This window comes from Penicillium psychrosexuale, assembly GCF_028828465.1.
Source record: "Penicillium psychrosexuale strain IBT 29551 chromosome Unknown utg000002l, whole genome shotgun sequence".
NCBI classification, from domain to species: domain Eukaryota; kingdom Fungi; phylum Ascomycota; class Eurotiomycetes; order Eurotiales; family Aspergillaceae; genus Penicillium; species Penicillium psychrosexuale.
Genome location: NW_026643187.1, coordinates 6,929,001 through 6,951,341, shown reverse-complemented (window position 1 = coordinate 6,951,341; position 22,341 = coordinate 6,929,001). Strand labels below are relative to the sequence as shown.

The window sequence follows — 22,341 nt, the reverse complement described above, 5'->3', positions numbered from 1 at the left end:
CAACCTAACCAAAGTACATAGATTGGCATTCTATACCTCCTTTGGCCATATCTACGAACACTGCAAGTGACTGCATTTCGAGCCCCCTACATAATTACAAATGGACCACTCATATCGCAGGATGAGGTGGCATTGTATTTGCATCGGCTGAACTGATATCCTGGTTACTCAGCTGGGTCCATGTGCATTTTCTATGCTCTTCATATTAGCAAATGTGGATATTTGCAGATCTGGCCCGCGGGGTAGGGCTCTAATTTCTCTATCTATGTTTATTTTCTATCCTTACTTCAGTGAGGCCTGATGCAACTGGATTAGAGAGGTATGCAGGATTAGCGGAGGATATAGGATGTAATTCTAGGTAGCAATTTGAGAGCGGAGCAATTACGAAAGATTATCTCTCACTTTGACCATAGTGCTGCAACTCTTGTGGTTATTTGACTCTAAACATTTGAGCCGCTCTTTTGTCTTTCTCTCTGATCTCGGCTTTATTTCAGTGACTGACAACATGTGGCCTTTGAAGCCAAGAGGCTCCGATTCGAAGTACCGAGAAATAAACAATAATGACGGAGAAGATACAGCACTTCCAGTGCCTGAAGATCATAGGCATTGGAATCTTCTCCTATACATTGTCATCTCAATCCTTGCAACTGGGTGGACTACGACCGCAGTTCTATATTGGAAGTCATATACTGCCCCGAAAATCAGTGGCAAGTTTCCGCTCGGCACCTTTACCCCTATTCCAGAAGACGTGTTTAAGCCAGTTAGAAGGGTATTTCAACCGGATGAGAGGTACATTGGGAATTCGAAAGAGGTAGATCACCATTGGGATGACTTGGTAGCTGGTGAGATGACGACCACTTCCTTTTCATCATTGCTTACTCACACTCCATAATTATAGGCCATGATGCTGTCTGGATTGAGGACCCCGACAAATGGGGTTTGCCCGAGGGCATCGTCGCGCCATTCGATCATCCCCACGAGACCGATCCTCCACAACATGATTTCTATGTGATCTCGATCCTTCACCAGCTTCACTGTCTAGTACGTTTGGGTCCGTAATCTAATTAAAGAATTTGACTAACTCCAAGTCACAGAATATGGTTCGCTTTCAGTTTTGGCAAGCTCGGGACGGTGTCGACCTCGATACCGAACATGATGCAGTCAAATGGAATTTACATGTCCTGCACTGCTTCGAATACCTCAGGCAAGCAATTTCGTGTGGGGGAGATCTCATAATAGAAGGGTCAAGCCCGATCAAAGTTGGAAAAGGTAGAGTCAACCCTCTCCAATATACATTATTGTCATACACTTGTCTAATGCTTTTACAGGACATGCTACTTCCGTTACTGGATGGGGAGTCGAGCACGACTGTATTGACTTCGAACTTTTGCGTCAGTTCCAGATTGAACAGGAAAGAAAATTCAATCTGACCTGGCAGCATGATTTCCTTGGATGATATGGGAAGCCAAGGCCAGGCTCTGCTCCTTCGAGGTTGTTCTAATCCTGAGCATTCTTCTAAATTGCTATTCGCCGATTAGAGAATCTGATCTTCCTGGACGCAATGGCAGAGTTTCTGTAGCGAACAATGGCCTGTTGGTATCTGCTACTATCTGGAACCCAATCGAACTATGACTGTATGGACTAACACATCCGTATGGTAAAGAACAGCTTCCCTAAAACTCTACATTGGTTATCTATATAAGATTTAAAGAGCAGAATAAAAGTAAAAACATATAACAGTGAGGATTCGCTGGTAGTCACCCACCCAACTACTAACTCACCGGCGTATAGCTTATATACAGTCATTGTCATTTTTAGAGAGTTAGAGAATTTATTGAGATTTTTCTGCCACATATACATTCGCCTTACCACCGTTTTTCCGTCACTTAGTATAATTATACTAGTGTAGTACTAAAACTAGTGCTGCGGTAGTGCTGCAGCACTATACAACAGCACCAAAATTGGCTTAGTCCCGCAGTACCTCGCAGCACCATATCGCAGCACCAAAATTGCCTTGGTGCTGCGGGACTTGTCAAGCTCTATTCATTTTAACCAAGAAAACCCTTGCTGTAAACTTGAATATGTCAATTGAAGCAGAGTAATAGCAGGTAGACCGTGTCTATTGGTGCAGCGACCGCTCAGGTGTAGAATTTACGGGACTTATCTGGTAGATATCAGTTGATTTCCAGACAGCATAATAGCCTTGGATAATTCTTGTTAATTGTATGATAGAGAGAGTAAGATCTATCGATTAGAAGTATCTCTAAAAATAGAGGCTATTTTATCCTATGTTCGAGAGACTAATATGTGCAATGAGAAAATCAATGACCTTGTCATTTCTGAAAAAAAAAAGTCCATGGCGCCTAAAGCCTGTATGAGGGACTGGTGTGCATTTTTCTCTCTCTTCAACTTGCGACCCAAGCTTAGACGGCTTTCCACCACAATATCTCAGAACCTAGTCCCACTAATTGACCACCAGATATCAGGGGTATTGTTTAGAATTGCTGTAACAACCGGGGCATCGAGTTGCGTGAAGTTGATTTTGAGGGGCGGAGAGAAGCATCCTCGGTGAGGGGAAAAAAGGGAGGGGGGTTTGAAGATATTTGAAGGGACTGGGGAGAGATCTGAGGGACTTGAAAGCCATTCTCCTCAGAAGGTTGATATCGGAGGAGTTTGGACTCTCTAGTACTCTCCTGTCATTCCAATATAGCCGTCCGTATAACCCTAAAACGGAGACTATTACCATACGGCATAGGCTTCTCCATTTAGCCCTTCTCGGACAATCTGAACTCATGTTTACTGTCGTTCTCTTGAAACGGTCCACTTCTGGTTGCGCCGTGGGGCTCCAGTGCTGGCCCTGGTAGTAAACGCGGGTTCAGACTGTCTAAGAAGGGCTAAATAGAAAAGCCCTTGCTGGGCGGTAATAGTCTCCGTTTGGGGGTTATAAGGACGGTCATATTGGATGACAGGAGAGAATTGGAGAGTCCAAACTCCTCCGATGTCAACCTTTCTGAGGAAAATGGTTTCGTCGTAGGTCGAGAGAAAGGCGTGCTTGGTGTTCAGTTCCTTCATATAACGAGAAACTTGGCCTGTAAGATAGCATAACTATTAGTACACGAATTCACCGCGGATAACTAGAGTGTATACCATACCTAGCCTGCGACGAAATAGTTTTCCGTGTGCAATCTCAAAATCCTGCACTCCCATACTCAGCATATCACAGTGTGCGCCGGGCCATGGGGTTTTCACTTCCCCAATGACCTTGATGGCAGAGACATCGTTGAGCATCACCATATCTGGGACCCTTGTGTAACCCGCTGCTGCGGCCGCACTGGCCTTGAAGTCTGCCGCCCGTAGGTGGTGATGCTGGGCTTGCAGCGAAGCGGTGACCGGCCGTCCAAGCCGCTCGTTCAAACGGCCTTGGAGGCCGGTCTCGTCTCCGAGGACGAGCTGTTCGACGGACATTGAGTTTTCTGCTCCCGGGCCAACAATGCGAACATCAAGGGTATCGGTGCTCCAATTGGTGCTTGGCGAGGAGAGGGCGGCAATGACTTCCCTTTCGAAGTTTGGCCATGGCATCAACTGGCCCACAAAATCGACCTTGTGGATGGCGCTGCTGTTGGTATGGTTGGGCCCTACCAGGAGGGGCGGGAGAGTCTCGAGGGGAAGTTCTCGGGCAGCTAGAGTAATGATCTGAGCCATTGCTTTCTCAATTCGAGTGCGTTGGTCAATAGACGTGATGATTTGATGAGATGAATATGTTACTTTCAGTCGTAAGTGCTTTGTTCAGATGATAGGATCTCACAAGCTGCGAAGTAATCAGATAAGAAGGCCGAGAAACCGATAGAGAGGCAAGTAAAGAAGTCTGAGAGCCAGATTGGTGAATAAGAAGTGAAGCCTAATGAGCTAATAGAGAGACAAGTAGAGAAGCTGAGATTGACTGATCGAGTAGAGAGAAGGGAAAGGCTAAGAGACTGATGGAGTAGACAGGTGGAGAAGACTAAGACTAGAGTAATTGTTGGGATTGTTTGCACGCAGTGTATTGTAGAGTAGGTAGCTACATAGTGTGCTCGTTGAGCTTCCTCTACTCCCCTGTCCCAGTACTCGACAGCAAACAAGTCGTATTGCCCACTCACCTTGCACCCCTCCCTCGTAGTTCTGGCAGTAATGAGCTAAGATGATCAAAAGGAACAATGTCCAATTACATGAAGCAATGATCAAATCAGACTTTCCAGTCCGAGATATCACCATTGAAACTTTTGTTCCATAGGTAAGATCGAGGGGGCCTAGCAAGATCAAAACGTGGCAACCACTCTATGCCGAAAGTGCCTTTAGCCTTGAAACCCTCTGCATCCCGGAAACCAACAAAATAACTGTAGCAATACGTTAGTCGAACTCCCAAGATTATAAACATGATGAGCGGCATACAGAGCACCGGTATCCGAATTCCAGACTAGATTCCGAGGGCGGGCCCCTTCAGGGAAATACCCCATATGCTGGGCCTTCCTAATAATAGTGATTCCATATTAGCATTACCCTTGGCAATAGAAAGGTGTTCGACTCACGGAAGCTCTCGAAGGAAGGCCTCACGGACACGCTTTCGTTCCTCACGGTCCATATCCCAGTACACAAAAGCAGATTTGAAATCTCCTAGGCGATCTCCAGGGACCTTCTCCCATACAATCCACGTAAGATGCCCTCTAGGAACTGCCCCTGACCTACTATCCTGAGACCCTTGCTTGTATGCTAGTAGTAGAGGTGTATTTTGCGAGCATTTATCTTTAAGAAACTTGTATGCCTTTAGCTCGGGGGGTGTGAATTCAGTCGCTTCTCGGGTGCGAGTAGCTCGGTCCGCATCCTCATAACAGGTGTGTGGAACTTGGGCGTAAACGCGCATAAAAGCCTCTTGTCCACCTGCAGCGTTGTGGCATTCGAACAGAACACATGCGTAAGAGTCGAGAGACCGGTCTGCGCATTGGTAGCTGTGCTTATTGACCAGTCTGTCGATTACCCATTCCGAGCGGGTGGGCTTGTTGAGGGTGACCTCGTCGCCTGGATCGAGCCCCTCAGGGAACCATGAACGCGGGACGTGGTCGTCGTCGTCCATGATTAATTCGATAAGAGATAAAAGTGCGAAATTATGAGAAGGTCAGAAAGCAGAAGAAAGGTGAGTTGGAAATGAAGAAACTTGATGAGGAGGATGAAGAGTTGAAAGTGGAAACAAACAATGGTACTTGGTCACATGCTCTATTTGCATATACTGATGCGCACATACAGTCAACCATACTACGGCAGGTTTTAGACGCCATCGCGCCAACCCATAATAATTTGTCTACCGCCTGTTTTACCGCCTTGGACCTGTGTGATTCCTCGGCTTCCCTAGCTTCCCCTTTTATTCTTATTATACAATTCTTCGTATAGTTGAGATTCCTACCCGACCAATAATACTAATATCGATTGGTAGAAGCTCATCCTCACTAGGTAACGTGGATAATGAGGAAAGAGCAGATGATGCACTACATTCGGCTATACGGGCAATTTCGGATATAGTGAGTTCATTGCTTCTCAACATGTCACTAAAAAATTGGACCTTAGATAGAGGTAGTCTTGGTGCCATGGTGAAATTTGATCCCCATCAACTTGTTGACAGATGGTCAGGTCGGGAAGACCAAGGTAGCATGGCGGGGTAGAAGTCACGTCCAGATAACATCAAACGGTTTCGTACCGCTCTATTTGACAATTCGGTATTTTATAATGCCAATGCTTGGCATATACTTTATAAAAGTGAGGGAACGTTTGAGGTGTGAATCTGATTCTGCAAAGTACTGTAGCTTCCTGGGGCCGGCGACGACTCTCACCTCCCCGTGGTGCCGGCTGGAAACCTGTGCCTTGCCTGGATGGTATTTGTAGGGCTAAGAAGAGTCACTACCGGCCAGCACTGTCTGCTGGCTAGGGCTACGGCTGGAGTAATGAGCTCAGGGGTCAGGGGCCCTGACCCCACGCATAGGCGACAAGGGAACACTTTGAAAACCACCCGATACACGACTGCGAAACCGATCCTACAATCAGTGGACACTAGGGTCGTGGGATAGGACACCCTTGGGGTGCTCTCGGGCTGCTCTACTGAAAGGAGGATATCGTTGGGTCTAAGGATACAGAAACGATAGAGTCAAAAATAAAAAGCGAACGACACGGCACGACCTAGAAGCGACGGAAGACTGAGTGGGCGGACTGCAGTTACGACACTTTCTATATGGCTCGAGAGGACGGACGCGCGTGTCCGTCTACTGAGAGAATAGGATACTGAAGATATCTATCGAGGATTGTGACGATCGAGGCAGGAGCGACCTCCCTCGTTCCTTCCAAGAAGGGAAAACAGACTAAGCGAGGAAATATCGATATTTACCCTGAGAGTAAACAAGAAAGGATATAAGAAGGAGCAGCACCCTCAGAGATAGTTTTCCTTTTTCCTTCTTCCCTTATACTTAGAACTTTAAAACCAATGCACTCTTTCCTCGAATGACCTGGCATGTAAGTTTAAAGTATATTATAAAGAGTATTATAAAGTATATCGTAAGGGTTATAGGCTTATTACTATAGATTTTATTAGTTATAGCTATTAAAATTCGTAGATCTTATATAAAAAGCTGTGACTTATTGTCCTACCTTAAGCCTAGAGAGATTATACGCTTTATATCTATATATTTTTCTTTAATCCTTATATTAAAAATATAGTCTTCTCTATCTTCCGAGTCTCATGTCTGGTTAAGCTTCATTTCCAAAAAGTTATTAATAGAGGTCCACAACGGGGCCTAAGATGAACATGCTATTGCTACGGAGTATACTGAATTAATAAAAACAAAAACATACAACAGTGAGGATTCGCTGGTGGTCACCCACCCAACTACTAACTCACCGGCGTGTGGCTTAAGTACGGCTGAGCGGACGGGAAGCCCTGTTTTCCACACCCTATGGTCGTATGTATCGGGTTAGGTTTTGAAGAGCATATAGAACGGATGTAGTTGATGAGTGTCGGCTAAACCTGTGCCGTATACTCCGTACTGGCCAAGAAATTCTTAGAATGCAAGAACTAGCGGGCATCTTCTATGTCAAGGATACTAGATCATCTAAGTAATGTGGGAACATCTGTCATTGTCTGTGTCCCATGTTGGTCTATAAATGAGTGTGGTTCCAGAAATTATTAATCTAATACGTTTGGAGATTTGTTCAGCATCCGAAATGTTTTATGGGAGTCAATTCAGAAATAAAGATAGAGCAAGCTAGGTACATAGCACCATCCCACTTTAGTTGTCATCAAAAATTCATCCTTTCGTTGGATTCGTCTCTCGTGGCTGGCTGTTGAAGCATTCCATCGTTTCAGCTGGCCGAAGCCCTTATGCTGCAATCTCCTCATGCTCTTCAACTACACGCTTGGAAGCAGAAGACCAAACCCAAGCCGGCTCGGGCTTTACTTGCTCTTCAGTCTCGCGCTTGGCGGATGAAGACCAGACCCAGGCCGGCTCGGGCTTTGCATTCTCCTCAGCGTCACGCTTAGAAGACCAGACCCAGGCTGGCTCGGGCTTTGCATTCTCCTCGGCATCACGCTTAGAAGACCAGACCCAGGCCGGCTCGGGCTTTGCATTCTCCTCAGCGTCACGCTTAGAAGAACAGACCCAGGCTGGCTCGGGCTTTGCATTCTCCTCGGAATCACGCTTAGGAGACCAAACCCAGGCCGGCTCCGCAATTTCGGGCTTTACATTTTCTTCAGGCCCGCGTTTGGAAGCCGAAGACCAAACCCAAGCCGGCTCCGCGGCCTCGGAATTGATGGCCAGACCACTGGCTACTGCAGCCAAGGTAACGGCCAAAACTGTCTGAGCGATGATAAACCTCATATTGAAGACTATGTATAATTAGTCTCTGTATACTGGGTTTAAAATTGACTTGGTAGCATTGATCTCACAATTCGTAGGCTTAGACTTAGAGTTCAGATGTATTTGAAGAAGATACTTTGAAGTTCGATATTGACGTCGATGAAGAAATGCATTCTAGGTGGTCAAGAAGCCAAGTATTTATAAAATCGACCTGGGGCAACCCCAGTACACGCGAACCACATCCTATGTGGCCATGTAGGCAACAAGTTACCTTGCATTAAGCCTATGAGCTGAACTACTCCCGTGTTGCCATCGGGTGTTCTCGCCTCCTTTCGGGAGAATCAAACATCGTGTTGATGCAGCGCGCACATAGATGTGAGGTGAGGGGCGATGCCTTTTCAGGCCAACTACTTCAACTCTTCTCGTGATGTTACATGAGCTGTCCCGACTCTGCCTCTCCTCAGTCCACAATTTCCTCATTGATTGAAATGTGCCTTAACATGCACTAAGCTAGGGATCACTAGCTACCTATCTCACATTTTTATGGGAGTTGGGAAACATTCCTCATATCAGACTAATCGCACGAGTTATATATTTGAAATAAGTAGTACCCAAATTACGATGAATGCCGGTAATACTCACCGATCTTTCCGCTCAGTGGGGTGGGCGTAACACCTAGTAATCCCTGTTAGTGTAGATCAATAGAACCCTTGTGCGCTATTACATGCAGGTCTTGAGATAGGAATCTCTGACCATTTCGAAGATGGACGCCTAGAAAACATCCATTTCCCACTCTGCCGACGCATTCGATCATTGCGGCTTAATTTTTCTAAACTTTTTCCTTTTCGCTGAAAGTGTTCTATAATTTTACTATAAACATCTTCAATCACAGCTAAATGAAGCTGCAAAGTATACTGTCATCGACTATGTCGCGAGCTTATACACTTACGAGTGTACATGACGAGAAACACCAACACGTCGATGACGACAGAGCTACCTCTAGTGAGGCTCTGTTAGGGGACACCAGACTTCGATCTCATGTATCCAGAAGAATTTACAGGGCATATCTTATTCTTCTCCCCGTCGTCTTTGGGCTAGGAATTGTCCTAGGTTTTACCAGCGTTTCATTCTTCAAGACGCCTGAGTTTGTTCCAGGACTACGTCTAAAGACACCTATACCCAACGAGGTTTTTGAGCAGCGATTAAAAATCCCATTTGTCCCCGACAACAAATACTATGGCAGTGGTGAAGCTGTCGATAAAGCCTGGAAAGAAATCACAAGCGGTAAGCTGGCTATCTCGCCAGATAAATGGCAAAATAAAACTAACTTTGATCCCCAGGAGGTGATTCCGTCTGGCTGCAAAATCCATCGGATTATGGCCTAGCCCAGGGTATTTCTGATCCTTTGAACATGGATAATACGGATGAGCGGTTCTACGTCCTGTCAAATCTTCACCAACTTCACTGTGTCGTAAGTCACAATAGTTTCTACGAAAGGAATGGCAATAAATCTAACCTTTACTGTCCGTTAGAATGTTGTTCGACGGCGCTTTCGCCACTATGAGTCTCAAACCAATCAACCTGTCAACGAATCGGACGCAATTTCAGCGGCCTGGACAGAGCATACTGACCACTGCTTTGAATATCTCCGCCTCTCAATCACATGCGGTGATTTCCTAGTTCTGGAACCTGCTAGTCCACCGGGGACAGCACCAGAGCTGACAGCTGGCGGGCTGGGATGGGGAGTAATCCATGAATGCATTGACTTTGACGCGTTGCGGAAATGGCAGGCTGCTAAAAGACAGGAGTCTGATCTGCAGTAGTATTCTACCGATATCTACACTCGGTGAAATAATACGAGGCTTATTTTACCAATACCCACATTTACCTCTATCTTCAGCCTCTTTCAGTATCAATACCTCACGTACTATACGTAGACCTCAGGATACTGTTGATGTATTTTATTCCGTATTTCATGGTAATATTACCTAGATTACCAGAATGCGGGGATATCGGATAGCGGCACGAACCGAACCCGATCAGATCGAGTCCACTCCGATAACACCTGAGCATCTTGGAATGTGAGATGAACGTGTTGCGATAAGGAATATGACCTCAGGATAGGACGTACCCCTCCTTCTGCAAGGGCTCGGAAATCATTGTGTTGTTTTTGTATTCGTAAAATAGTATTTACTAGTATTACCAGTCGGACTCCCGACGGATAACGAGAATTTCTAATTTGTATTACAAAGTCTGATTGGACAATTGATACTACATAGATCTAAGGCAAGGATATCCCAGGATAGGTCAGCTGGTTTAAGCTAACGCCCTATCTCTCAGCCGCATCGATCACATGGGAATAAATTTCTGTTTCAAGCACCCACCAGTTACTGCTGTAACCAATACCACATCCCTGCTACTGCTAAATTTCTCAATTGTCACAACTCTCACTCTTACCAATCAATTACCACCTCCGTGACAACTCAGCTACTACGTCACTTGAACGTGAAACAAGCAAATATGGGCTCTCTATTCGAGGCATCTCCCACGTTCTCAATTGAGAGCGAACGCCTCCAAATCTCCTACTTCTTCCCCGACTCTACCGAGCACTGTCTTTTCCTCATGAAGCTATGGAGTACAGAGGAGTTTATGAAAACATGCGGTCGCACCAGCATCACCACGGCAGAGAAAGCCTCCAATTTCCTTCGGCACCGCGTGCACGCCGACTACGCCCGAAACAACTATGGCATGTTCCTGGCCTCGCTGAAGCCGCATGCGCACGCGTCTTTGGCCGAGAGTACCCCTATCGGTACCGTATCATTGATGAGAGGCGAGCCACCGAATGCTTATCTGGTGCCTGACATTGGATATGCGTTTCTGCCCGAGGAGACTGGAAAGGGGTACGCCACCGAGGCCGCGCTTGCGTTGCTGGCGTATGCGAAGAGGGAACTCGGGGTTGACTCGGTTTTTGGATTCTGTGGTAAAGATGATACGCACAGTGCGAGGGTGTTGGAGAAGATCGGGCTTGAGTTTCGGGGACAGAGGAAGTTGAAGGTTTTCGGAGGGAAGGAGTGTGCTGTTTGGGCGCTTCCTAAGATGAGCCAGGACCTGACAGTGTATGGCTTGGATGATTGAGAAGCCTACCTACATAGACAGCCATTATATCAGATAGAAGAGATCATCGTGCATTTCGGTCGTTGGCCTGTCTCCGGTTCTTTGGGAAATTTAGCGAGGATACTCTAGAAAATCGGAAGAAAAAAGGAGCTTCATAATCTACAGTGGACAAAGAAGATTATAACATGAGAGCAAGCCCTCATAGATACCTATATAAGCAGCACAAATAAATCAGAAATAAATCAGACACCCACTGCTTCGAGAAACATGGAAGCAAAGTCAGCCATCTAAGTAATTTGCTGGGTACCTTCGAGCCCATCAGACCGTGCGGCAGCATGGGCCCAGATTGTAGCCTCAATCCTCGCACGCTGTGCTATCTCCTCAGTCGAAGTGTTATCCCCAAAGACTGAGTCCATTTCCTCCAAAGTTTTCCCGTTGGTCTCCGGAACGAAGAACCACGTCCAAACAAACGACAGGGTGCAAAACACACAGAAGAACGCATAAGTTCCATACCCAGTGTTTTGCACAAGCGGCGGAGTGATAAGCCCAATGATGAAGTTGTTAAGCCAGTTCGACATTGTGGAGTATGCCATACCCTTAGCACGTAGCGAAGAGGGGAAGATCTCAGCCGGCATAGCCCAAGGGATAGGACCCCAGGTAGCGCCATAGGTAAGCATGAAGAAGCACAAGAAAGCGACGCAAACCCAGCCCTCTGCGGAATGATCAGGCCAGTCCGATTGGAATTGGCTCATCAAGACAGCGATTATGAAATGCGCAAGAACCATGCAGGCAGCACCGCCAAAGAGCAAAGGCCTCCGGCCAAATCTGTCCATTCCCCATAGTGACCAGAAACAGGCTAGCATTTGGCAGATGTTGATGACGCCGGACATGTGGAGTTGCATTTCGTAGTCTAGACCCATTCCGGCGAATAGACTGGGCGAGTAGTAGATGAGAGCGTTGACACCACCGAATTCTGCGAGAAGGATATGGGTTAGCCTCTGTAAGGAGGAAAAGGAGAGGAAGTGGTGGCTATACCACGGCAGACAAATACTCACGTTGGAAAAACATCAGTCCAATACCGACATGCGTACGCTTCCAACACCCTTTGCGGAAACAGTCCAGATAGCTCCAGACATGAAGCATAGCACGGCTGCCGTAACTTCCATCCTGGCACTTTGGGTGTCTCACGACGCTCAATTCTTTGCAGTAAGCCACTTCGGCGCGAATCTCAACCCACTCTCGGATGACGCGCTCGTCAGTAGGGTCGACACCGCGCAACTTGCAGAGAGACTCGAGTGCTTCTTCATCTCGGCCTCGGCCAGCGAGCCAACGAGGTGAATATGGTAGGAATGGAATACCGACGGCGAGGAATACGGCAGGAATCATCTATCGATTGTTAGGAAAGGGAAAATTGTGATTAACAGGGAAGGCATACCTGAACGAGGAAAGGAAGGCGCCACGACCATTCACTCGGAATATATCGTGTACCATAGGTGATGTAGAAAGCAACCACAATAGCAGTAACAATAGAAAGCTCCTGTAGAACAAGCAAAGTACCACGAATCTCCGGGGGCGCGATTTCAGAAATGTAAAGTGGTGCCACCATGGCCAGCATGCCGACACCGATACCTCCAACAAACCGGGCACCTACAAGCATTGAGAAGCTCATAGCTCCTGTCTGCAGGGCGGAGCCAAAGAGGAAGATTATCACTGCAACCATGATAGACCACTTGCGAGAGATCTTGTCGGCAATCCATCCCTGATTCATTGCTCCGATAAAGGCTCCGAGCTCGATCATGGCAGTGAGGATTCCTTTCTGGAATCCTGCGCCGGGTGCATCCGGGCCAACCTCAGGGAATCGCTCGAGAAATTGGTCCATTGTAAGAGTGATTGAGATGACACCTTGGTCGTAGCCGAACATGGCTCCGCCCAGGGTTGCGAAGGCGGCGCATGCTGCCACATACTTGTTTGTGAGGATGCCCTTCAGGCCTGTTTTGCGACGGTGGATTAGTATGTGATGAGTACAGAGACAGTAGGGGAAGCAATACCAGTTTCGCCATATGGTTTTCTTTCTGATCCAAGGGGTGATATGAGAGCAGTAGGGTCCGATTTTATTTCGGATTCAAAATGTTCGCTCTCTGGGGAGTCTTTCTTGTCCGCCATGGTCTTCCTTGAAGCCCGGTAGCTAAGAAGCAGTGATATGTAAAGTGGGTAAGAATGAGGTATTTGTCCTAAGAAAGGGCTCTTAGTATCCAATTGAGAAAGAAACAATGGAGGATATCTTTCAAATATTAAGCAAAACTGCGGAATGTGAACCTTGTTTCATTCAACGGTACACCAACCACAGCCACTACAATTACCCCAACTCTTTTGCCCCCTTTAGAGTGAACGTACAATGCATTTGACACTTAGAGTTGGGACTTGACGCCATCGGCCGGGAGAGAATGCGGGGAAGACCCGCTTGGCTATGAATCTCGAGGCTTTTCGCGGGGCCCCGGGATGTCACCAAGTCGGACACCATTTTCCGGCTCGGACACCATTTTCCCATAGCCGGTTAAAAACGCCGCTTTCAGTATCATTGGCGGGCAAGGCACCCCACGAGTATCATGACTGTCTAGTTAGGAAGTGATCTGCGGGTGCCAATGAGTTTCCAATCCTTCAGTCAGACGGTGTACGGCGTGAGATAGCAGCGCATCTGAACGACCGTTGTCTAATTGGTTGAATGGTCGGGTGGTTGGGTTTGAATTTGGTAGAGGATGAACATCTCCAGGTTTATGATAGATTAAGATCCTGATATCGCATGTTATATCGCAAAGTCGTTTAGCAGGAACTCTTCATTTTGAACCGCCATTCTAGCGATGTATGTTCTAATTTCTGCATGGCTGGTTCTGGATATGTATAATGTATAAACTTCTCTATCCTTCTAGCTATAACACCAAGACGGAGAAAAACCCTCAAAAAGATCCCAAAACGAATTCTAAACAGAGTTCCAAAGGGTCCCCATATGATGTCTCTAATGTCTCTCATACCATGAGCCATATATCAGATCATAACGTAAAATAGGGGCGTTGAAGGAGCGAAGGAAAGTGCGGTGAATTTGTGTACCTAACCAATCAAATGCTGACCATATCCGGTACACCATGCGGTGATCACGGGGTATTTCGGGTCCTACCCCGGGCCAGTCCCGCTTGTCCGATAAACCAGCAAACCTCGGCACCTCCCGCAGGGCTGGGCAACTTGGCTGATTTATGGCGTATGACTTTCAGTCCATGACGTCCTCACTCCACACCAAGTGTCTCCCTGCCCTCAGTTGAGCAACCTCTGAGTATAGATATATGTGTGTTGCGCCAAAATAATCTTCTCTATACACAGGAGTCATCAAGATGCAAACCCGGCAGATCCACCTATAAGCTACGAAGTCCATCACAAGGTAAGTTATATGGGATTTTCGACTGTGTGGCTTGCGAAGGAGTCGGCTCATGAGCCGAACTTCTTTTTGCCAAGGTCAGCACGGCTATTGCGTCGGTTTATGATACCAGCCGAAAACTAATACGTCTCGTTAGAATGGCGCGAGCTGAAAAATCGCAGGTATTAAGCATACACCGCAAGCCATAACCATGATACAGACTGCCCATCAGCATACTAAACTACATCATCAGTGCTTTGAGCAGCCGTACGCTTCTAATGTCAACTAGGACATGCCCACAACTACATGCAGCCCTATAAGATTCATGGGATCATGTAGTTCGATTTCAGACTGTATAAAATATATGATTTGATTGATTTATAAACTATTTGAAGTCAAGGGTGAAGGCTACAATTTGCTTCTTCCAGCACGTTCCTATTGCCTTGGGCTTATGGCTTAATGTGAGTCCAAAAAGTTCAGGCGCTACCGCTATGCCTCAGGTCTTAATCTTCCTATATCGCAGTCAAGGTTCGGAGTTTAGCAATAAAAGACGCCTCGGGATGGTTAATAGCGTGCTCTATTCATGAATCCAAAGCTGCCTCAGGATGGTGTGCTATAGCCAATATCATTCAGGTCTCCAATGTTGGAGAAAGGAACCCACCCACGGGTGGCGGTCCTGGGGCCCCGGAGTCGGGGGTGGATCCTGATGAGTCATCGGATCTTGGCCTGGACTACCCCTGCGTAGGAAAGTTAAGCGCTCCCATCCCCGGTTCTTACATTCAACATGTTTTACCGAAGCAATCTTCTCTATACCCAGGAGCTGTCAAGATACAAGCTCAGGGGAGACCAACCTGTCGCCCTTGGAGACACCTAAGGATCTCAGCGGCCGGAACATCGCAAGTAAATGCGATGCACTGTACCCACTCGAGAAAGAGCTCTTCGATGTTCCCAAGCATCGAACCCCTGGTCCGCATTGATGGTACGCCTTAGACAAAGGATGCTGACCAGCCGGTCAAGGCAACAGAATGGATCGACTTGATCGACGAGGACGTGGAAGATATTCGGCTTGATATCGGAGAATATTTCCGGCGATAAGCCAATACAAGATCTTTCCGCTAATTCTACTCAAAGATTGCGAAATTCGAAGTTTAAACGCAAGTTTACAGATCATGTGCACGACCCAGAGCGTCAACCTCTTTTACAAGTAGCTCAAGGATCCAGCGAATCCTACCGAGCGCATCACTACAGACAAAGCTTGGATTGTGCAAGCTATCATGTTTCAGATTTGAACAATGTTTGGCACGAAATAGAAAACATGGATAGCAATGATACTCGACCTCGGTTGATAACCTGCACAAGGGAATAATTCACCAAGAGGGCTGCATATAAGATGACTAATCCATAGGGATCCCGAGGTCCAAATTGATCCCGAGCTCGGGATCCGCAGTGGAATTATCCGGGAAGGCCTGAGACTCGGGACTGCGGCACTCTGATTACCGTCACTTGACATTTTCAAGATTTTGACCGGGCTCACCGGCCTTTCATGACTTCCAAGAGAAAATTGCTCTATTTCTATATTATGACTATAAATTGAAGGATTAAGTCGTACGGATTGGAAAGAAAGTTATAGCATTGGGTATTCAAAGCATTAAGATTAGTTATGCATAACATTAAGATGTATAAAAACTCGTATTACTAACTATACTGCTGGCATAATCCAAACTGACGCACCGGCGGTAATAGACTGCGGACCCTTCTGACATCATCAGAGTAGAGCTGATCATATTCTTTTTTAATGTCTTTGATCCCGCACAATGTGACCAATTCTAAACAATTCTAATATGAACATACTCATTACTATTATAATTTAGTGTAACATACACTGATCCCCCCTGCCAATTTTGAACTGTGTCACTCTAGTTGGCCACATCGTCGATCTCCCGCCAGGAATGGACTCGGCATCAACAACTTTGAGGCCCAGATCCAGTCGCCATGGGTCAATCCGATCGGAGGACTGGCCTGGGGAGGTCAGCGTTCCGATCTCCCCACACCGCGAACGGAAGCATGTCGGTGGAGAGGGACGAAATGCCGGGGTCAAAGTCTTGAGTTCGTGATCAAGTGAAGCAATACAAACCGTCGCTAACGGTAACGCTGGTAGACGATGGAAGGGTTGATATCAAAATCAACGAGCATATGCCACAACTAGCAGGGCTATTACATCGCATTCAAACGACAACTCGGCCACCAGATCTAGAGGACCAACCGACCCCTGAACCAATACCGAAGGATAAGGGCAAAGACTTCCCACTGAAGCTGAACATCGTCATACAAGTTATCGGATCTCGGGGTGATATCCAACCGTTCATTGCGCTGGGGAAAGAGTTGAAGGCATGTGGACACCGCGTACGGCTAGCAACACACCTCTATTTCCGGGATTTTGTACTCGAGGGCGGCTTGGAGTTCTTCAGCATCGGTGGAGACCCCGAACAACTGATGGCATTCATGGTCGAGAACCCATCCCTACTCCCCGCGTTCAGCACGATTCGCAGCGGTGCCATACAAAAACGCCGGCGCGAAATGAAGGACATTATATACGGCTGTTGGAGGTCATGTATTGAAACAGGCGACGGCACAGATATGCATCAAATCAAAGAGGATCTCTGGAGTGACGCTGTGGACTATCGTCGGAGGCCGTTCGTTGCCGATGCGATAATCGCCAATCCGCCCAGCTTGGGCCATATTCATTGCGCACAGCGGCTGGGAATTCCACTTCATCTAATGTTTACGTGAGTCTACTTCCAGACATGAAATTGAGGGATACCTAATGGAATTCTTATAGAATGCCCTGGTCGCCTACACAGTCGTTTCCACACCCTTTGGCCGTTCTCCACCCGCAGGATTGCAAGCCAACAGTCGCAAACCTCGTGTCTTATTCCGTTGTGGATATGCTGATTTGGGAAGGATTGGGAGATCTTGTGAACTCGTGGCGGAAGAAGTGCCTCGCACTCGATCCGTTAGATTCGATCACGGCGCCGAGTTTGCCCCAGCGTCTCGGCGTTCCGTTCTCATATTTGTGGTATGTTGACTCGAAGTTAGCGGATTTGATCATTCACTAATTACGGTTTGCTTTAGGTCGCCGGCATTGTTGCCGAAGCCAGCCGACTGGGGTGACCAAATAGATATTTGCGGATTCTGTGTGCTACCTAGAAAGTCAGACTACCAACCCCCAAAAGAGATCGAAGATTTCCTCAAAGCAGGGCCCACTCCACTCTACGTTGGATTCGGCTCAATTGTGGTTCAAGACCAAGTCAAACTAACTCGAATTGTGTTCGAAGCGATACAACTTTCGGGTCAACGTGCAATCATTTCAAAAGGCTGGGGAAACCTCGGAATTGAGGATGCCGATGTGCCAGATAATATCCTCATTGTCGGCAGCGTACCACATGACTGGTTATTCCAACACGTATCATGCGTCATTCATCATGGAGGTGCAGGTACCACTGCTGCAGGGCTTGCGCTTGGACGTCCGACGATTATCGTTCCCTTCTTTGGAGATCAGCAGTTCTGGGGAGGGATCGTGGCGATGGCTGGGGCCGGACCGCTGCCTGTCCCGTACAAGCAACTCACAGTCGAGAAGTTGACCAATGCAATTAAGACAGCATTGCTACCTTCAACTCAAGCGAAGGCTCAAGAAATTGCGGATAAGATGCAGACAGAGTCCGGTGTGCGGGATGGCGTACGCAGCTTTCATCGGCACCTTAACCTGAAGACTTTACAATGCGCCATATGTCCTACTCGTCCTGCTGTGTGGCACATTAAGCAAACTTCCATTGGGCTGAGTGCCTTTGCTGCAGCAGTACTGGTTGAAATGGGGGCTATCAAACCCGAGGATGTCGCTTTGTATGTAGGCCTTCACCAAAATATTCACACCACTAACCAACTGTCCAGGAACCGAGCAGAGGAATACGACACATACCGAAATCCTGTCGGCCCTATTAGCGCAGGAGCTCAGGTGCTAGTTGGAGCGATTGCGAACTTCGTGACTGGGATCGGTGAGGTCCCTTATGACATCGTTGTGGATTTTGTCGAGGCCGGTCGTGCAATAGGTCATACTCGCGATCGCAGTGGTTCCTCAAGGTTTTCATTTGGCAAATCCCGCAAAAGTCATGATTCAAGCCTGGATAGTGATGATGATGAGTATCATGAAACTGCCGAGTATCATGGGCCTGCCGAGTGCCATGATGGACTTGGGTCAAATGCTAATGATTTAATGAACCTCGACACGAACGACAGCGAGGAAGACCACATAAGACACAACAGAATGAACCATGAGTTACCAGCTAGTGCCGTGGGCCAAAAACAAGGCATACCGATTGACCAGAAGAAACTATTGAGTTATATAGAGACACCCCATGGGCAGGGTATTATCTACGAAATACGTACTCATGGTAGTCAAATGTCGAAGAAGTTATTGAAAAACATACTCTGGCTCCCGACAGACTTGACTCTCAGCTTGTCCAAAGGATTTCACAATGCGCCGATGTTGTACCACGACCGAATGGTCAAAGATATGCCGAAGGTTATGGGCTTCCGGAGTGGACTCGCGGCAGCTGGAACGGTATGTCACTCATCCTCGATGGAAAAAAAGATCATGTCTGACTCTTAATCTTCTAGGAATTTCGAGATGGATTTTATTACGGTATCACGGGCCTGGTCACCCAGCCTCAGATTGGCGCTCGGCAACAAGGAGCGAAAGGAATGATTAAGGGAATTGGGAAAGGGATTGGGGGTATTATCTTTAAGCCACCAGCAGGTATGTTAACGCTATGGCCACACAATGGCTATTTTGCCGCGGGTGTCTCATTCTGACTCAACATAGGTCTCTGGGGACTCTTTGGATATCCCTTGGTTGGAATTCGCAGACAACTTCAAAAGTCGCTAGGCAAGAACGAGGAGCTTTCTATTATGGCATCTCGGATAGCGCAAGGCATTGAAGACATGCGGGCATCTACCGCTGACGACCGGGCAGAGGTTGCTAGAAAATGGCATATTCTTGAAGAGGAGCTTCATGCCTCTTACTAACGACGTCTTCCGAACAACGACACTTCTCATCAACGACCTCTCATGTATGATAAAGCGAAGGATTGCATCCATACGGAGTACATATGTGCATAATCTTACATACTAATTAATCAACTCCACATTTATTAACTAACGAATCATGTAAGTATTTCAAAGTGCCTCTCCGCTACATAGCCTTAAATCATTAGAATTATATTTACATAGTCTAGATATGAGGCTGATGATTGCCAAGACAAGATTCATAAAAACTTACCTATATATCTCCGTGATCACTCAGCTGGCTAATATTCGTCGAACAAATATAGACGGGTGAACGTCGACCTCGACTATAATAGCAACGGAAACAACCAACACCGTTATAGTGATCTAGCCAATGTCAGTTACATCTTCAACCGAAAAGCATTTGCACCACTCACACAACCCAGTAATACCCCCACAAAATTCATGTCCCAGCCTCCAGCATAGACCCTACCGCTAGCAATAGCATTCTGCTGCCTCCAAAATCGATACGCCCCAACCAAAGCCACGATAATAGCCACACAGTGACACGCGACCGACAGGGGTGTACCGACCTGACCAAACCCAAGACGGTCCGCCAACTCCTCCGCCGCCTGCAGACGGAACAACTGGGCAATAAGCACTCCTTGCTGGGCAACGGCGAGGGAGGTCCGCAGATACGCGAGGAATGTTCTCTCCAAGGCTTGGATGCAGAGTTAGAATTATGCAGATCGGCAAGTCGGGGTCGCAGTCGCAAAATACGCACCGAAATAATCCCGACTACTCTTATGCGCCACCGTTAGAGTAACATTATGCGTCCAAAACCGAGTGAGCTTGCCCCAAGCCCCCTTTCGAGCTTGCCGGCGACGCTCGGCATCGGCACGTGACGCGAGAGCGCGTGCCGTGGTGCGACGCGTCACAACGTGATATTCATCGCCGGATGAAGCAGACGGCGTCGAGTAGTCCAGCTCGTTGTCCTCGCGTGTCTGGATCCGCTGGAGCTCGAGCGCTTCGCGGGGATCCGGGTTGTTATCGTTGACGCGCGGTCGGGTGTTCCGCAAAATGGCACCTGACGGTCGCCTAGGACCGGACGTTTGAGCAGGGACTCCTGTCATATTATTATAGGTGGTTTTAGCCCGGAGAGAGCAGCATGGCTACGGCGTGGTGCGCTTTTGCCGTTGTCTTGAGGGATGAGAGGTTGAAATAAATTAACCCGTCCCCACATTTAAACCGTTATGCTTTCAGTCATCTACATACGCCTGCTCAAACACTATATCACCAAGGTACTCCGTACTCAGTAGAAGCTATACTATAGGTGGAAATGAATATAAACGCGACAGGGATCTTATGCTTTAAAAATGGACCAATAACAGGCTTTCCGGGAATTGCGCCATCGCATAGGACAATGCTTATATTCATTGCTATTTGTACATTTTCTCAAACCACGACTCTAGCTTCGTGTTGATATCACGCTTCGATTTCTCCCTGCTTGATATTCACCCAGTCGTACTGCTTATTGGTAAATACCTCAAGTGCAGGAGTGGAGACAATGTCAAACAAGGGGCCCTTGAGGAAGACTACTCCAGGGGCTTTGGGGGTTTTGGTGAACACTGGGCTGCATTGGGTGTCAGCTATAGTCATCACTATAATTAAATAATTACACATACCTGCCGCAGCTGGAACAGAAATGACGCTATTTCGAGGTTAGTTTTTCGTTCGAACAAACAATAGTACTTCGAGATGGACAATGATTTACCTTCACAACATTGCCACTATCGGAGTTCTTGTCCTCGTAGATCTTCAAAGCCCCATTGGGATCCTCAACGGTCAAGTCATCTTCATTGACAATGTAGTTGACAGAGAATGCTAAGATAGTTGTAAGCAAAATGTACACTCCACAGCTGCCTCGACGAATGTACTTACGACCACCACCTGCTTGCTTGCAATTATTGCTACATTGCAAAATCATATTAGTACATGACTATCAAGACAAATTATGCCAAGTTCAAAAAGGCTTCATACCAGTGGCAAACGGCTGAGGTCTCGGGTTGCACGGGAAGAGTGACGCGAATGCTCTCGCAATTGCAATGGCCGTGGTAAGACATGGTTTCTGATTGATTGGAAGAGGTGGGGTTTTGTATATCTCAATATGCAGCTTGTTAGATTAGACATCCTGATATATATGCTACTTTGCAGAAGTCAGGGGGGATTTCGCCCAGTGAATTAGTGGAGCTCAAGGGAATTGTTCCGCCATTGCCATTGCCGTGTATCCACTAGGCGCCCAATATGATTGCAGTGTTAAGTCTGGACTTTTGTTGTTTGAGCATTTCAGGAGAGAAAGGGGTACGGGTCGTAGTTAGCTGTAAGGGCAAGCAGTGATGTCTTGTAATCCTGACATGTGAGTAGGTATAGATCCTTACATGCGATGTGCCCGCATACTATGTCAATCGGTTTGGTTAGTGAAACTCGTACAGCCCGTACAAGCTGCGTAGTTTGAATATCACTGTCAATCTCTAATATGAAGTTATTCGAGAAGAAAAAAAAGGCCTAGACCTTCCATACGTAGTAGGTCTGTGCATCCCATGCAGGCGTACCGATGATCAAGTATGCCATCGGAACATACGGAGTAACTCTGCTATTAGATAGTAGCTCACCGCTATAGATCACCACCTTATCGGAGCGCTTTCGCCCAAGTTCCAGAATTTGTATGAGTATATACAATTATCAAAGGGCTCTGGTATTCGTTCTTCGTACAATTACACCATAATTATGATTGATTACCGGGTAGATTTATCTAATTTAATACTCTCTAATATCTAGCATAAAAATCCAGTTTTCAGAATTGGAACATCATTATTGGTAGTACTAGTG

The 22,341-nt window shown here is 47.0% G+C and overlaps 9 protein-coding genes across 9 annotated transcripts; 4 read left to right on the top strand and 5 right to left on the bottom strand.

Annotated features, from left to right (window-relative positions):
* Positions 1-505: 505 nt before the first annotated feature.
* N7518_003737 (oxidase ustYa family protein) lies at positions 506-1,456 on the top strand (the record flags this gene model as incomplete). The annotated part of the gene is made up of 4 exons (XM_057184664.1): positions 506-842; positions 899-1,041; positions 1,095-1,269; positions 1,329-1,456. The coding sequence occupies 4 exons, from the start codon at positions 506-508 to the stop codon at positions 1,454-1,456; spliced, it is 783 nt and encodes a 260-aa protein (XP_057046114.1).
* A 1,340-nt stretch (positions 1,457-2,796) lies between these two features.
* Positions 2,797-3,702, bottom strand: N7518_003736 (uncharacterized protein; the record flags this gene model as incomplete). The annotated part of the gene is made up of 2 exons (XM_057184663.1): positions 2,797-3,089; positions 3,153-3,702. The coding sequence occupies 2 exons, from the start codon at positions 3,700-3,702 to the stop codon at positions 2,797-2,799; spliced, it is 843 nt and encodes a 280-aa protein (XP_057046113.1).
* Positions 3,703-4,222: 520 nt separating this feature from the next.
* N7518_003735 (uncharacterized protein) lies at positions 4,223-5,107 on the bottom strand (the record flags this gene model as incomplete). Its single annotated transcript, XM_057184662.1, has 3 exons — positions 4,223-4,373; positions 4,429-4,506; positions 4,566-5,107. The coding sequence occupies 3 exons, from the start codon at positions 5,105-5,107 to the stop codon at positions 4,223-4,225; spliced, it is 771 nt and encodes a 256-aa protein (XP_057046112.1).
* Positions 5,108-7,394: 2,287 nt separating this feature from the next.
* On the bottom strand, positions 7,395-7,892 carry N7518_003734 (uncharacterized protein; the record flags this gene model as incomplete). The annotated part of the gene is made up of 1 exon (XM_057184661.1): positions 7,395-7,892. One exon carries the CDS (start codon positions 7,890-7,892, stop codon positions 7,395-7,397), a length of 498 nt encoding a protein of 165 aa, XP_057046111.1.
* Positions 7,893-8,797: 905 nt separating this feature from the next.
* On the top strand, positions 8,798-9,694 carry N7518_003733 (uncharacterized protein; the record flags this gene model as incomplete). Its single annotated transcript, XM_057184660.1, has 3 exons — positions 8,798-9,155; positions 9,212-9,342; positions 9,404-9,694. 3 exons carry the CDS (start codon positions 8,798-8,800, stop codon positions 9,692-9,694), a joined length of 780 nt encoding a protein of 259 aa, XP_057046110.1.
* Positions 9,695-10,391: 697 nt separating this feature from the next.
* N7518_003732 (GNAT family N-acetyltransferase) lies at positions 10,392-11,006 on the top strand (the record flags this gene model as incomplete). Its single annotated transcript, XM_057184659.1, has 1 exon — positions 10,392-11,006. The coding sequence occupies one exon, from the start codon at positions 10,392-10,394 to the stop codon at positions 11,004-11,006; it is 615 nt and encodes a 204-aa protein (XP_057046109.1).
* Positions 11,007-11,272: 266 nt separating this feature from the next.
* N7518_003731 (uncharacterized protein) lies at positions 11,273-13,148 on the bottom strand (the record flags this gene model as incomplete). Its single annotated transcript, XM_057184658.1, has 4 exons — positions 11,273-11,958; positions 12,041-12,371; positions 12,421-12,974; positions 13,034-13,148. The coding sequence occupies 4 exons, from the start codon at positions 13,146-13,148 to the stop codon at positions 11,273-11,275; spliced, it is 1,686 nt and encodes a 561-aa protein (XP_057046108.1).
* A 3,192-nt stretch (positions 13,149-16,340) lies between these two features.
* N7518_003730 (glycosyltransferase) lies at positions 16,341-19,473 on the top strand (the record flags this gene model as incomplete). The annotated part of the gene is made up of 7 exons (XM_057184657.1): positions 16,341-16,497; positions 16,550-17,177; positions 17,231-17,467; positions 17,524-18,291; positions 18,340-19,009; positions 19,066-19,204; positions 19,271-19,473. The coding sequence occupies 7 exons, from the start codon at positions 16,341-16,343 to the stop codon at positions 19,471-19,473; spliced, it is 2,802 nt and encodes a 933-aa protein (XP_057046107.1).
* Positions 19,474-19,746: 273 nt separating this feature from the next.
* On the bottom strand, positions 19,747-21,575 carry N7518_003729 (uncharacterized protein; the record flags this gene model as incomplete). Its single annotated transcript, XM_057184656.1, has 7 exons — positions 19,747-19,839; positions 19,890-20,173; positions 20,237-20,624; positions 20,971-21,085; positions 21,138-21,163; positions 21,227-21,422; positions 21,493-21,575. The coding sequence occupies 7 exons, from the start codon at positions 21,573-21,575 to the stop codon at positions 19,747-19,749; spliced, it is 1,185 nt and encodes a 394-aa protein (XP_057046106.1).
* Positions 21,576-22,341: the final 766 nt, after the last annotated feature.